Source organism: Mesoplodon mirus (genome assembly GCF_964341445.2).
Source record: "Mesoplodon mirus genome assembly, chromosome: 12".
NCBI lineage: Eukaryota > Metazoa > Chordata > Mammalia > Artiodactyla > Ziphiidae > Mesoplodon > Mesoplodon mirus.
Genome location: NC_138988.1, coordinates 43,162,835 through 43,175,252, shown reverse-complemented (window position 1 = coordinate 43,175,252; position 12,418 = coordinate 43,162,835). Strand labels below are relative to the sequence as shown.

The 12,418-nt window shown below is 48.3% G+C and overlaps 1 protein-coding gene across 1 annotated transcript in view; it reads left to right on the top strand.

Moving 5' to 3' along the window:
- The window catches only part of SCN10A (sodium voltage-gated channel alpha subunit 10), a gene marked incomplete at both ends in the record, with an annotated part of 82,560 nt that overhangs the window by 61,482 nt on the left and 8,660 nt on the right, over window positions 1–12,418 (top strand). The window contains 7 exons of the mRNA XM_082637707.1: window positions 751–905; window positions 3,949–4,122; window positions 8,099–8,221; window positions 9,474–9,758; window positions 10,483–10,536; window positions 11,376–11,517; window positions 11,774–11,874. Coding sequence (XP_082493833.1) covers window positions 751–905; window positions 3,949–4,122; window positions 8,099–8,221; window positions 9,474–9,758; window positions 10,483–10,536; window positions 11,376–11,517; window positions 11,774–11,874 — 1,034 coding nt within the window. The remainder of the gene's footprint in view (window positions 1–750; window positions 906–3,948; window positions 4,123–8,098; window positions 8,222–9,473; window positions 9,759–10,482; window positions 10,537–11,375; window positions 11,518–11,773; window positions 11,875–12,418) is intronic.

Below are 12,418 nucleotides of genomic sequence, written 5' to 3'. Positions count from 1 at the left end.
TCACCCTCGAAAACACCTCACTGAGTTATAAACCAGCCCTCTTGAGGTTGAAAGGGAAAAGGTAGCCACCACCATAAACCCTTGACTTGGGACATAAAAGGACTCAGAGGAGGGCCATGATGCACCTGTGTCCCTACATCTCCTATGTGACTCTTAAAGGCAGAACCTGCATCTTACTCTTCTTTTTCTTCAATGTTTAGAACAGTGAAGCCTGTTATATTCTCAATAGATATTTGTGCAATAAGTGAATAAACATATAGTTCATACTATGAAAGTAAGTGTGGCCTAAATAATTAAACAAACAAAGAAACCACTTAACTGAGTTTCCACTTTCACGTGACCCTTAGCTAGGCTGCCCCCAGGCCCCATTCCAGCCATGTGGAGACCCCCCAGTTCAGCACAGGCTCAAGGCATAGCCCCTCAGACACCCCCAGGCTCAGGCTCCATGTCTTGTCAAAGCTCCAGAGAAGGTGGGATAAGGATAAGGACTATACTATCATCTGTAGGGAGGAAGATGCTTGGGAGGAGGTGAGAGTGGGCAAGACCAGTGGTGGAGAGGGACACCTGAAGGGCACGATGGAGAGACCGCCTGAAAGGGACCCCACTTCTCTCATATTCCAGGAAAGAATTCTTTTCCAAAATAGCGGCAAGTGTGTTTCTCTGCAGAGTGGTTTCCCTTCAGGGCTGGAGTCAAAACATGCCTCCTTTACCAGTGGGGCATCACTCACCATCAGTCCCCTCTCCCCACAGGCTGCATTCGCCACTGTCCCTGCTGCAAAGTGAACAGCTTCAAGTTTCCATGGGCCGTGGGCTGGCAGGTGCGCAAGACCTGCTACCTCATCGTGGAGCACAGCTGGTTCGAGAGCTTTATCATCTTCATGATCCTGCTCAGCAGTGGAGCGCTGGTAAGCAGAAGTAGGGGTTCCATGCCACAAAGCCCTCCAGGTGGGGTCTCCACCATCCAAAGGCCCTGGAGCTGCAGCAGTGGGCTCCCCTGATTCCTGGGCTGAAAGTCCCCAATGTGTGGCTGGAAGGCGAGCTACAGCCCAGCATGAGGACTCCTCTTAGCAGGAGGGCATGGTAGGTGCTTGAGGGGCCCATGTCGTGGCCTGTTATACCTGGCTGCTTGGATTTCAAGCAGTGAGTATATACATCCCACTTTATTGTTGGGGAAACTGACACTCAAAGGGTTTATGGGACTTGTCCAAGGTTACCCAGCTTGTCAGTAGGAAAACCTAATTTTGCCTTCATTTGATCCCAAAGTCCCTGATTTTCCACCTTCTGACCTCCCAACACAGTGCCCTTTTCTGAGGGCCCAGTACGAAGAGGACCATCTTTCCCTGCCCTGTCAAGCCGCTTGCAAGTACTGCTATCACTCACTCAAATTGCATGGCAAATCATTACAGCAGCACTTCTCAAAATTTAATCACCTGGGGAACTTGTTAAAATGCAGATTCTGATTCAGTAGATCTGGGGTGGGGCCTGAGAATTTGCATTACCAACAAGCTCCCACATGATGCTGACACTGGTCCACAGGCCACACTTTGAATAACAAGGCCTTACAGTCCTCTAGATTCTGAGTTAAGAGACTTCCTAAGCCCCTTGCTGGGTGTTGAGCTTTGTAGGACAAGGAAGGATGTTCTCTCTGCACCATGGCGTAGGCTCACTACACAGTCTCAACTAATCTTCCCAATGAACCAAGGTAGACGTAGACACAGGAAGGGACTCATCCTTGGCTGTCCACATTTTATGGATGAGGACGTCACAGCTTAAAGACACGGAGGGACCTGCCCAGGCTCCCAGCTCATTAGTTAAAGGGAGGACTAGCATCCCACTCTCTTGATTCATGGTTCCCAGTGTTTCCACTTGTCTTGCTCCCTGTGTGCCATTTACTCCCTGAAAACAATCTACGGACCATCTGGGCACCCACTTAAATGCCATATTTCCCAGGAAGGGAGCCCAAACTGCTCAGGGTGTTGTCTCAGCCTTAGGGAGGAGCAAAGGCAGGTGAGAAGGTTTGATCTGAGAGATGGAAGGAAAGCTAGGCCAGCAAGGGCACAAAGCTGAGGGAGAAGTGTCTCATGGAGCAGGCTGGCCGGCCTGCCATCTTGGAGAGGGGGTGGCAGCGTCTGATGGTGCCCACTGCCCTGGCACAGGGTGGTGACGGCCCCCCTAGAATAACAGTCTCAGCACAGTCCTGAGTGCAGAGGCCACACTGCGGGGCAAAGGGAGGCTGGGCAGTGCATTCTCCACACCTGCCCTTCCCTCTGTCCTGCAAATGATAACGTCAATCATTTGATGAGGACTAAGTGCCTTCTTCATCACCTCCTTCCCTTGTCCGTCTACTCCCCTTCTCCACACACCCCTGCTGCTCCCCTGCCCTCCCATCCCGGCAGGGAGCTCACATCCTAAACCAGCTGCTGGCCCCACCCCAGTGCTCTCCCTCCCCTCCCCATCTCCTTCCCCAGGGGACTGAACTGGCTGGCACCAAATTTAGTCTTCCTAATGCTTCTACTTTGAGTACGTTTAAAAAAAAATAGCATGAGTTTTTATCTGACAAAGTAAAGAGAAAAAAAATACTTGGAAATTATAGGAAAATGCAAAGAAAAAATGTCACCCATTTTCCTATCACTCAAAGAGAATCTCACTTTGAAAACATTTTGGTGCATTTCCTTCCCATCTTTCTTAGGCATGTAATACATAAATATTACAAAACGGAAACCACATTTGTGCATTCTGTAATTTCTCAGTAAATTTTTTCAGTAATATGGTCCTCCTACCTCATTAAATGGCTGCAATGTAACTAACCCCCAAGCTCACTCCTAATAAGCATTGAATATCCTATGCACACTCCTTTGGAAACGTTGGCTTATTTCCCATCTTAGGTCTAGCTTTAGAAGTAGAACCAGAAGCAGGAATTCTTGTGCAGTTTGTGGAGGGTGTGCTTTGAGCTGGAGCATGTGAAGGAAGTAGGACAGAACAGGGAATGGAGCTGGGAAAAGACATGGGTTCCCATGAAGCCCAGCCTCAGCCTGATCCCACAGGACCTCTGAAGCATAAAGGGCCTCACGGGACTGTCCCACCTTGAGGCAAGGGGATGGTCAGACCCTGGCTGCGGCTGCCCCCAGAGGGGTGATATAGTCTCCTAAGGTGGAGGCACTTCCCTTCAGCCCAGGGACGTGTCCTCAGGCAACAGGGGCGCTCACCAGCCTTTAGCAACCAACGTTCACAGCAGCTGGGGATGGTCATACTGGCTCCTTAAACAGGATCTAGGTGGGACACCAACAACATCTAGTGTCCTTAGGATACATTCTTGAAGGCAGAATTGCTGGATTTCTAAAAGCTTTGAGTCATGTTACCAAGTTGGGGTCCCAAAAACTGAATCAGTTTTCACTCCGCCCAGCTGTATATGAGAGTAGCTGATTCCCCACAGCCAAACCGACTGCGGGGTTCCCCCCGACCATCCACTCCCATCCATGCCCTTTCCTCTTCATCAATCTGATAAAAGAAAAATGGCATATTCTCTTCATTTGAATTTCCTTGATTACCAATGAAATGCAGCATTCTTTTTCAGAGTTCACTGTTGAGTCTTACTTTCATTTTCGCGAACATCCTTTGTTGCTTTTATTTTTAAACTAAGTCACTGTTAGCAATCCCTTTGGTTCACTTCCAAAATCCAATTAGAGAAGGTTTCCTTTCTCACTTGTGTTCAGCTCCCCTGCAAAGTATAAGCAGGGCTGTGTGTCCCTGTTGGCTCCGAGGAAGTCCTCGTTTGTATCTCGCAGGGCCTCCTCCACTACCCCACCCTACCTCCCAGAGCAGAGAAGAAAAATGAAGCAGGCAAACTGGTTACCAAAGCTCTCTCAGGGGCTGACTGGGTCCTTCCCTGTCCCTGGGCCCCAGTGCTGTGGGTCTAGGCCGCCTACCATTTTGCTCCTTTCCTTCCAGGCCTTTGAAGATTTTTACCTTGACCAGAAGCCCACGGTGAAGGCCTTGCTGGAGTACACCGACAGGGTGTTCACGTTTATCTTTGTGTTTGAGATGCTGCTCAAATGGGTGGCCTATGGCTTTAAAAATTACTTCACCAATGCCTGGTGCTGGCTGGACTTCCTCATCGTGAACGTGAGTGTCTCAGTGGGCACTTGTGGGCTTTGGGGTCCTTTCCCCTGGCTGATGACTGCAACTAATGCAAAGGAAGCTTGGAGGCCTGGCCTTCAAGGGTGACTCCAAAGAGAAGTCTTAGCAAGGGGTCTGAGAATAACCCTGCGTACCTGTGATTCAGATAAGATCCAGGCAGTACATGATTCCAACACAACAGTGACATTCAGATGAGTCTTCAGTTCCTAGGTCTCCATCCAGAAAGACTACTTACTACCTCTGTATTTTACATCCAAAGCAAGATGGCACATGACCTTGCATCCATTGTCAGGGCTTCTAGACCTAGGGATGCTGAGGACTTCCTGGCATAGAGAACCTGCCCTCCCACTGACTCAATGATCCCCAGCCCTGGCTGCACTTTAGAATCACTTGGGAAGCTCTTAAGAACACAGTGAACAAACACTACTCTTCCCAGAGATTGGAGTCTTACTGGTCCTGGGTGGAGTCCATGCATCAGTATTTTCTAAAAGCCCCTGGGCATGTCCAATGTGTAGACAGGATTGAGAACCACTGAGCTTAAACCAGTGGTGTCTCCCCAGTGGCACTAAAAGGGGCAAAGGGTCCCTTTGGAGAGGTGATGAACTGGAGCTCATGTGTTCAGATGAACCTGTGGCCACTAGCCCTGCATTAGGGGATTTACCAAGTGCCTCCCACACATTAAACTTGAGATTCCTCAAAGGTGTGAGGAGACTGTCCTCAATAAAGTCTCCTAAGAGCTCTCCTAGCCCCCAAAGCCCGGAGTGAACTCCTCCTCCTCTTAACCATACAGTCCTCTATCTATCCAAGCCCTTGCAGTCTTGGCTTTTCAGGATGGCTGCCTGAGCTATTTGTTCACTGCTGCATGTCTGAGGGTCCCTGCAGGTGGGGGAGGTACGTGCTATGTTTGCCTCTGCTTCCCACACTCCCACAGCCACTGGTGCCAAGGTCTGCACATCAGAGGTGTTAGGAAATGTGTCTGTATTTGGTGCTTGCCTCCTGAAGCTGGATGCCGTCCAGTTCAGAACATTCTGTCCAGCCTCCTGTGTTGGCAGGTCCTCCACAGCAGGTCTGTGCACCCAATTCTCTTCTTTCCTGATACCAATGTGCTAGCAGCGTCAGGCCACTGTACCACAGGGATTAGCTGTGAGGCCTGCAATCTGAGTCACAGGTGATAATTTTGTACATATCATATAATTATTCATAAATGAAAGGAAAATTTTATTCCAGCTACCCACTCTTGTTAGGGGCAGTCACTTCTAAGTACTCACTAATTTCAGTCCTTATCCCCTGATGTGGTCACCCACTCATCCATCCATCCATCTGCCTACTAATTCTTCCTTCTGACCATCCATCCCTCCTTCCATCTATCCAACTATTCACCCTTCCTTTTTCCTTCCTTCCCAACATCCATTCATGTTTACTTCTTGTTTATCCTGTCAATCCTCTCCTTCCATCCGTCTATTCTCACTCTTCTTTCCCTCCTCCCTTCTGCCCATCTATTCATCCTAACCTTCCTTCCATCCCTCTATCAATTTGTCCTTAACCCTTCTATCTTTCTATCTTTTGACTTGTCTTTCTATTGAACTATCCAGTCATCTAACCTACTATTCACTCATTCGAGCACCTTCCATCCAATTTTCCTTCTGTTCACACATTTTCCATCTTTCTATTCTTCCTTTACCTCATCCATCTATCCTTCCTTTCTTCCACCCATCTGTCCACTCACCTCTTTTTCTTCCATTCATCCATCCACCCACCCATTCTTCCATCCAGTCAACCTTCCATCATTCTCTAATCTCTTCCATTCCTCTACCCATCTCTCTATCTTTTCATTCATCCATCATTTATCCAGCCATCCATCCTTCCCCAATTCATCCATCCCATTCATCCACTATCCATGATTTTATATTTTATCTTTCTTCTTTGCTTTCTTTCTTCCATTCTTCCTTTCAACTCTCATATCTATCTTTGTATCATTTAGTCCATTCTTCTATCCAACCATCATTCAACTTTCCATCAAGATTTCTTCCTTCTTTCTTTCCTTCCTTCCTTGCATCCATCCATCCCAACATGCCTCTCTCTATTTTTTCAATTTATCAAATGCTTATTTATATCAGTAACTACTGCATATAAGATTGTTTTATGAAGTGCTTTGGGGGGAATAGAAGCCAAGAAATAAAAATTCCCTATCTCCAGGAGTTTATACTTTACTCTTCTAGCAGATAGGACAACAGAGAGAAATAAACATATGATGAGGGAGGATGTGGTGAGCACTGCTGGAAATAGTGTCTTAGGGACATAGAGACATGAACCTGCTTCCACTATGGGGGTTGTATAGCTGGGCAGGCTTCATATAGGAGGTGGCATTAGATATAAGGCTTAAAATGAGCAGGAGCAACAAGGTGCAAAAAGGACTGAGGGTGGCCAATCTTAATTAAAGAATGACCCTGGGCAAAGGCACAGACACAAGTACATTTAGGGAACAACTTGATTTGGGTAGGATACGTGGGTGAAATATGACTGGAAAAGCAGGCTGTGGCCATATAATACAGGCTAAGGAGTCTGGAGCTTATCCTGAGATGATAAAGCATCAGTGAAGGTTGGGAGTAAGAGAGAAACATGATCATAATCAAATTTGCAGAGGAGAATGGATGGGATGGATGCAATATGGGAGCCTAGAGACCATTTGGGAGGCTTGTGGCCTGAGCAGTGGGAATGGAGCTGGGCTTGGATGGGAGGGCTTTGTTGGAGAGGCCCTAGCTCCTAATTGCCCCAACTGCAGATTTTGCACATGAGGCAGACTTCCCAGAGGCTGAGCAAAAGACTGAACAGGGTCCAGCATGGAACTGGCCCCAAACCTCCTGCTCTCACTAAGCCAGGCAGCTGGGTGCCACCTGCTGGTGTCTGGAGCCTTGCCTGGTTGGCGGAAGGGGGTCATTTCCATTCCAGTTTTCTGTCCTGGTGGAATAAGCCACAATTCAGAGAACAGGCATTGTTTGGGGCTCTAGCACCCAAGTGTAAACCCTTCCCTTTCTGACATCCCCTCCTAGCTGTCAAGATAAGCTGAGCCTGAATTCAGCCCACCAGTCGTGGGGCAGTTGGGGGTCTCCCAGGATTGGGTCACAGTCTCTGGCAAGCTCAAGCCAATGCACAGGGTATCTCCCTGGCACCTTCAAAGTTCCTGGAAGGTGTGACCATTTTTCCATGTAAGTTTGTGCCTTTGCGGTCCTTGGTCCAACACTTTAAAAAATGCAAAACTGACCAACCAACAGGGATTCACAACTCAGTCATTATATCTCAGCTATCTGTCAAAGCTGAATCTCCTGGCCCCATGCCAGTCACTCTTCCTGAAAAACTGCAGAGCTGTGAGGGCCTCGGAGTTCTCTTAGTCTGATTCCTCATTTTACAAAGGTTGAAAGTACAACCTGCACTAACAAGGCACTGACCCAAGGTCACAAAAATATCAGGGTTGAGAGGGAACTAGACCCCACCCAGTTCAGGACTCTTTCTTCCTCACTTTTCTCAGCACGTACAATCGAGACTCACTTTATATTCCTCAAGATAGACTTCCTGCATACCCCCCATGAAGGGCCAGCATCTCTCCAAGTCTCTGAAAGTCAGTCAAATTTTAAAGGCTGTTGGGACCTGGCTGGTGCCTCTAGAGAGGAAAGGGAAGGCTGATTTACTACACTGGGAGCTTGATCACCTACGTACAAGGGGGTGGCGATGTGGGAGACTGAGATTTTCTTGGCCAAAAGTTCAGATAAATGATGAATGAAATCTTTAATGAAAGAGAAGAGATTGAACTCTCACTATACCTCTCGTTGGAGTTCGGAATAAGGTGGGAGCCAGGATGATGGCTCTGACAGAGTAGGGAGTGGGAGGGATTTCCTGTCTCCATCCACCAGGGTCAACTTTCTGGAACCCTAGGGTGATGCTTTTGCTCTCTGCCTGCACTCAGATCTCACTGACAAGCCTTATAGCGAAGGTGCTGCAGTATTCTGATATGGCATCCATCAAAGCCCTTCGGACCCTCCGTGCCCTGCGGCCACTGCGAGCCCTGTCTCGATTTGAAGGCATGCGGGTAAGACCTATCTCCTAACTGCTCTGGTCTGCAGCATTTGGTACCCATTCCCCCTTTACGCCCTCCATACTACTGACCCTGAGCTCCAGGCCCTACCCCCACAGGTCAGCTCAGGGGTCCCCACTTTCTGCTGTCACGTTGGTGGTGCTGCAGTATCCCAACTCTCCTAGTTCTCCTTCAAGTCGCTCTGTAAGCCCGCTTCCCTTCTCACCTCAAACATCACATCTACCAGGACTCAGACCTCACTCTCTCCTGCTCTTAGTGAGGCAATCCTGCTTCACAAGCATCTCTTACCTCAATCTCCCCACCCTGTCTTTTGTCCCTATTGCCAAAATCTCTGGAACACCCCAAGCTCTTCATCTTTCCATGACAAATGAGCCTTGCCTCTGACACTCCATTTAAATGCAGTGACATTAGCAGCTCAGCAGCTCAGTCACCACCCACTGGAATGCATCTTCTCTCCAACCCAGCAGAGTCATTGGGTCCTATGGATTCTCTCCTTTTATCCATCCCTCTCCTCATCCAAGGCTTTCAGCCGCCACCTCGCCCTCACTGTCTTCCTCAGGATGGAATGCTCACAAGTCTGGCCCTTGTCTTATGGGGGATGAGGGACTGCTCATTTTCTCCCCTCCCCTTCCACATAATTATGAAAGTCTTCTGGTACAGAAAGCAAGGTTTGCTTTCTTCCTCCACCACTGCCTCAAAGAAGACATCGTACCTTCAAAACAAAAGTGGACTTTTAAAATTAACTTGTACCTTTACAAACGCTAGGAGCTTATGATTGAAATACTTTGATGTTTATTTTATTTTATCTCCAGGTTGCTAATTTACAAATAAGCAAGTTTGTGAATATGGATTTGGGTTTTCACTGATTCTTGACCAAAGCACACTATAAACTGTATTTTATAAACATATAGTTTATAAAATAAAGCAAAGTTCTAGAAGTCTGTATGTGCAAGTACAAAACACACACTGGCACCCCTAAATGAGTATGTGCTTGTAAATATGTCCATCTCCTCAGTCCTAAGGAGAGACACTGAAACCTGCCCTGAATGAACTTTAGAGAGAATGTATAAACCCATCCTCACTGCCCAGTGTCTCTGTCTTCTGAGTGAATTATGGCTCTAATTAACCCACTTCTCTTTCTTCCACTGGCTCATGAAGCAGCCCGAGTGAGGGTAGAAAGAACTGGGATCGGGCAAGAAGGGTGTGGCATAGGTGGGGTTCCAGGTCTTTCTGCCTTTCCCCCCAGGTGGTGGTAGATGCCCTGGTGGGCGCCATCCCCTCCATCATGAACGTTCTCCTCGTCTGCCTCATCTTCTGGCTCATCTTCAGCATCATGGGTGTGAACCTCTTCGCAGGGAAGTTTCAGAAATGCATCAACAAGACCAGTGAAGGCTTTCTTCTTGTGCCTTGGACTACTGTGAATAACATGTCTGACTGTGAACGTCAAAACCACACTGGAAGCTTCTTTTGGGTCAATGTGAAGGTCAACTTTGATAATGTTGCAATGGGCTACCTCGCACTTCTGCAGGTGGTGAGTCCTGAGATCAGCCATGTCTCTTCCTTTGGCTGCTCGATAAAGTGGAGGGCCTGGGGTCTTCCATAAGATGCTATGTGGAGACTTTGCAAGGGGTAGCACTCAGTGTGAAGTGAGATTATTCCCTGTTCCTACAGACTGCACCATGAGGCTAGAGGGCCCTACCAATGAGTGTGATCTCCCAGTAGTGCAATTAGACCAATTTGGGCTAATAGAAGAGAATAAAGGGATAGGCCTGCCATGGGGCTATATCAGGTGATGACTTAGGATTCACTACTTGTACAAAATAGACCTGGTATAGCCACACAGACTGAACAGTCTCCTATTGCAGATCATCTCCTAGAGGGTAATAAATTATGTTCCAGTCTATTGTAATGATAGATAATGCTTGTAATGATGACAATCAATAACATTCATGCTTCCATTCATTCATTCATCCTTTGCCTTCATCCACTTGTTCATTCAGTGTTAATGCAATTGCTTATACATTTGTCATGCAGTTACCCACAACTTCCTGCACTCCACCCTTTGTTCATGCATTCGTTCAACAACTAGTCCCTGAGTAGCTATGTAGTGCCAGGCACTGAAATCAGAGACATGTCAGAACTGGCTTCCAGGGGGCCAGTGCTCTATGAGAAAAACAGACAAATAAGTGAATCAAAACAGAGGCCAATGTAGATGGATGGGCACACACTGAGTGGCCTCTGTTCCTTGTTTCCAGGCAACCTTTAAAGGCTGGATGGACATCATGTATGCAGCTGTCGATTCCCGGGAAGTGAGTCTCAGCCCATGGTGCCTACCGCCTCCCCCTCTGTGCCTCCCACCCACATTAGTCTATTTGAAATGGAGTGAAGGTGGCCTTGGTGCTGGAAGAGGTGATCACCCAGCAGTCTGGCACTATCCCCCCCTGGAGCAGTGTCCAGCTGGCCTTCTGTTGGATATTTAAGCTGACCTAGTCTCCTAGGCTTCTCAAGTTCTTCCTCTGTTCACCATTGAGGAAATTATCAGATAACCTCTAAAGGACTATGCATGAGGGCACTCCCTAGGCAGAGGCAGGGCCAAGGGCAGTGGCTAGCTAGAACAGTGGAATTTCAGGTACTGTCACGGCAGCCAGGTGGAGGAGATGGGTGCTGTTGGGGAAGGACCCTTTCCTGCTGGGGCACAAGACACCGCTGATGCCCTGCCCCATATCCCCTCAACCCACCTCTAAGTTCACTCTCATCCTTTGTTTCTTATTCTGTCTGAGATTTGATTTTCTTCAGTGCCTCAGAGCTGGCTCAGCAGCTCTTCCCCCAAGGGCAGAGGACTTCGAGTCTACAGGGGCAACCCTCACAGATAAGCTCTGGGAGTCTGTAGATAAAAGCTCTAACTTCCCTGTCCCTTGGAGGTACAATTCTGAAGTGTGTTCTACAGTCCTTAGAGCATGGAGTGCCTGTTGCCCATGATAGTGGTGCTGCCTTTATCCTGTTCCTGCCTCCCCCTCTCTCACTTCTGCTTCCTGGGATCACCTCCCAAATAAGCCACCTGCAGCCAGGTCCTTGTCTCAGGGTTCTTTGGGGTAAACACAAGCTAAGATGCCCCCTCGTCCCCATGCCCCCACTTGTCTGCTCACAGGTGAACATGCAGCCCAAGTGGGAGGACAACGTGTACATGTACTTGTACTTCATCATCTTCATCATTTTTGGCGGCTTCTTCACACTCAATCTCTTCGTTGGGGTCATCATTGACAACTTCAACCAACAGAAAAAAAAGATAAGTGGGGCTTAGGTGTTTCTGTGGTAGTCATGAGCCTTAGACTTACCGTCGGTCCCCGGGCCTCGTGACTGAAGCAACACTAGTCACAGCCCCCATGCCTGACCAGGAGCCCAATCTTGGCCTTTAGCACCAACACCAACCTTTGCTCCCTGATTGCAGGCTTCACCCCTGTCTGGGGTCTGGGCCTGGAGCGGGCTGAAGGCTGCCATCTGGGGGCAATAACAGTGGTGTGTGTTATCCTATCTCTCTGCACTTAGGGGGCCAGGACATCTTTATGACAGAGGAGCAGAAGAAGTACTACAATGCCATGAAGAAATTGGGCTCCAAGAAGCCCCAGAAGCCCATCCCACGGCCTCTGGTGAGCCCCAGAGCTCGCCTCTCTAGCAGAGTGTCTGGAAATCCAACCTGACAGCCCATGCCTGTGCTGGTAGGCGTCTGGCCAATGCTCTCTGTGGAGGAGGAGATCTGGGTTGAGTTTGAGGATGAGGTAATGAGAGTTCCCAGGCCCAAGGAAGAAAAGTCTGCAAGAAGCAACTCTGATCTTCTGGAGTGAACATACTCCTGCAGGTGTTCCAGATAGACCTGTTTAGGGAAGTACTTGAGTTGCCCAACAGGCTTAAGTTTCCAGCACCAGATCAGGAACAGATTAGGCTAAATGATAGTAAGGATGGTTAGAGCCCTGAGATGAAACATTTGTGGTTATGCATTTTGATGTAGGTTGCAATGGATTGCCAGCCTCACCCCACATTCTACCCCATGCCTACAGGAAGACAGAGAGGAAATAGCTAAACCCAACCACCCTGGGATCCTGGGCCCAGTCATGGTCATGGTCAGGTGACACAATAGGAACCAGAAATTATCCTACTCTAGTGTTTAAAGATTGACCAAAACTTAGAGGCATA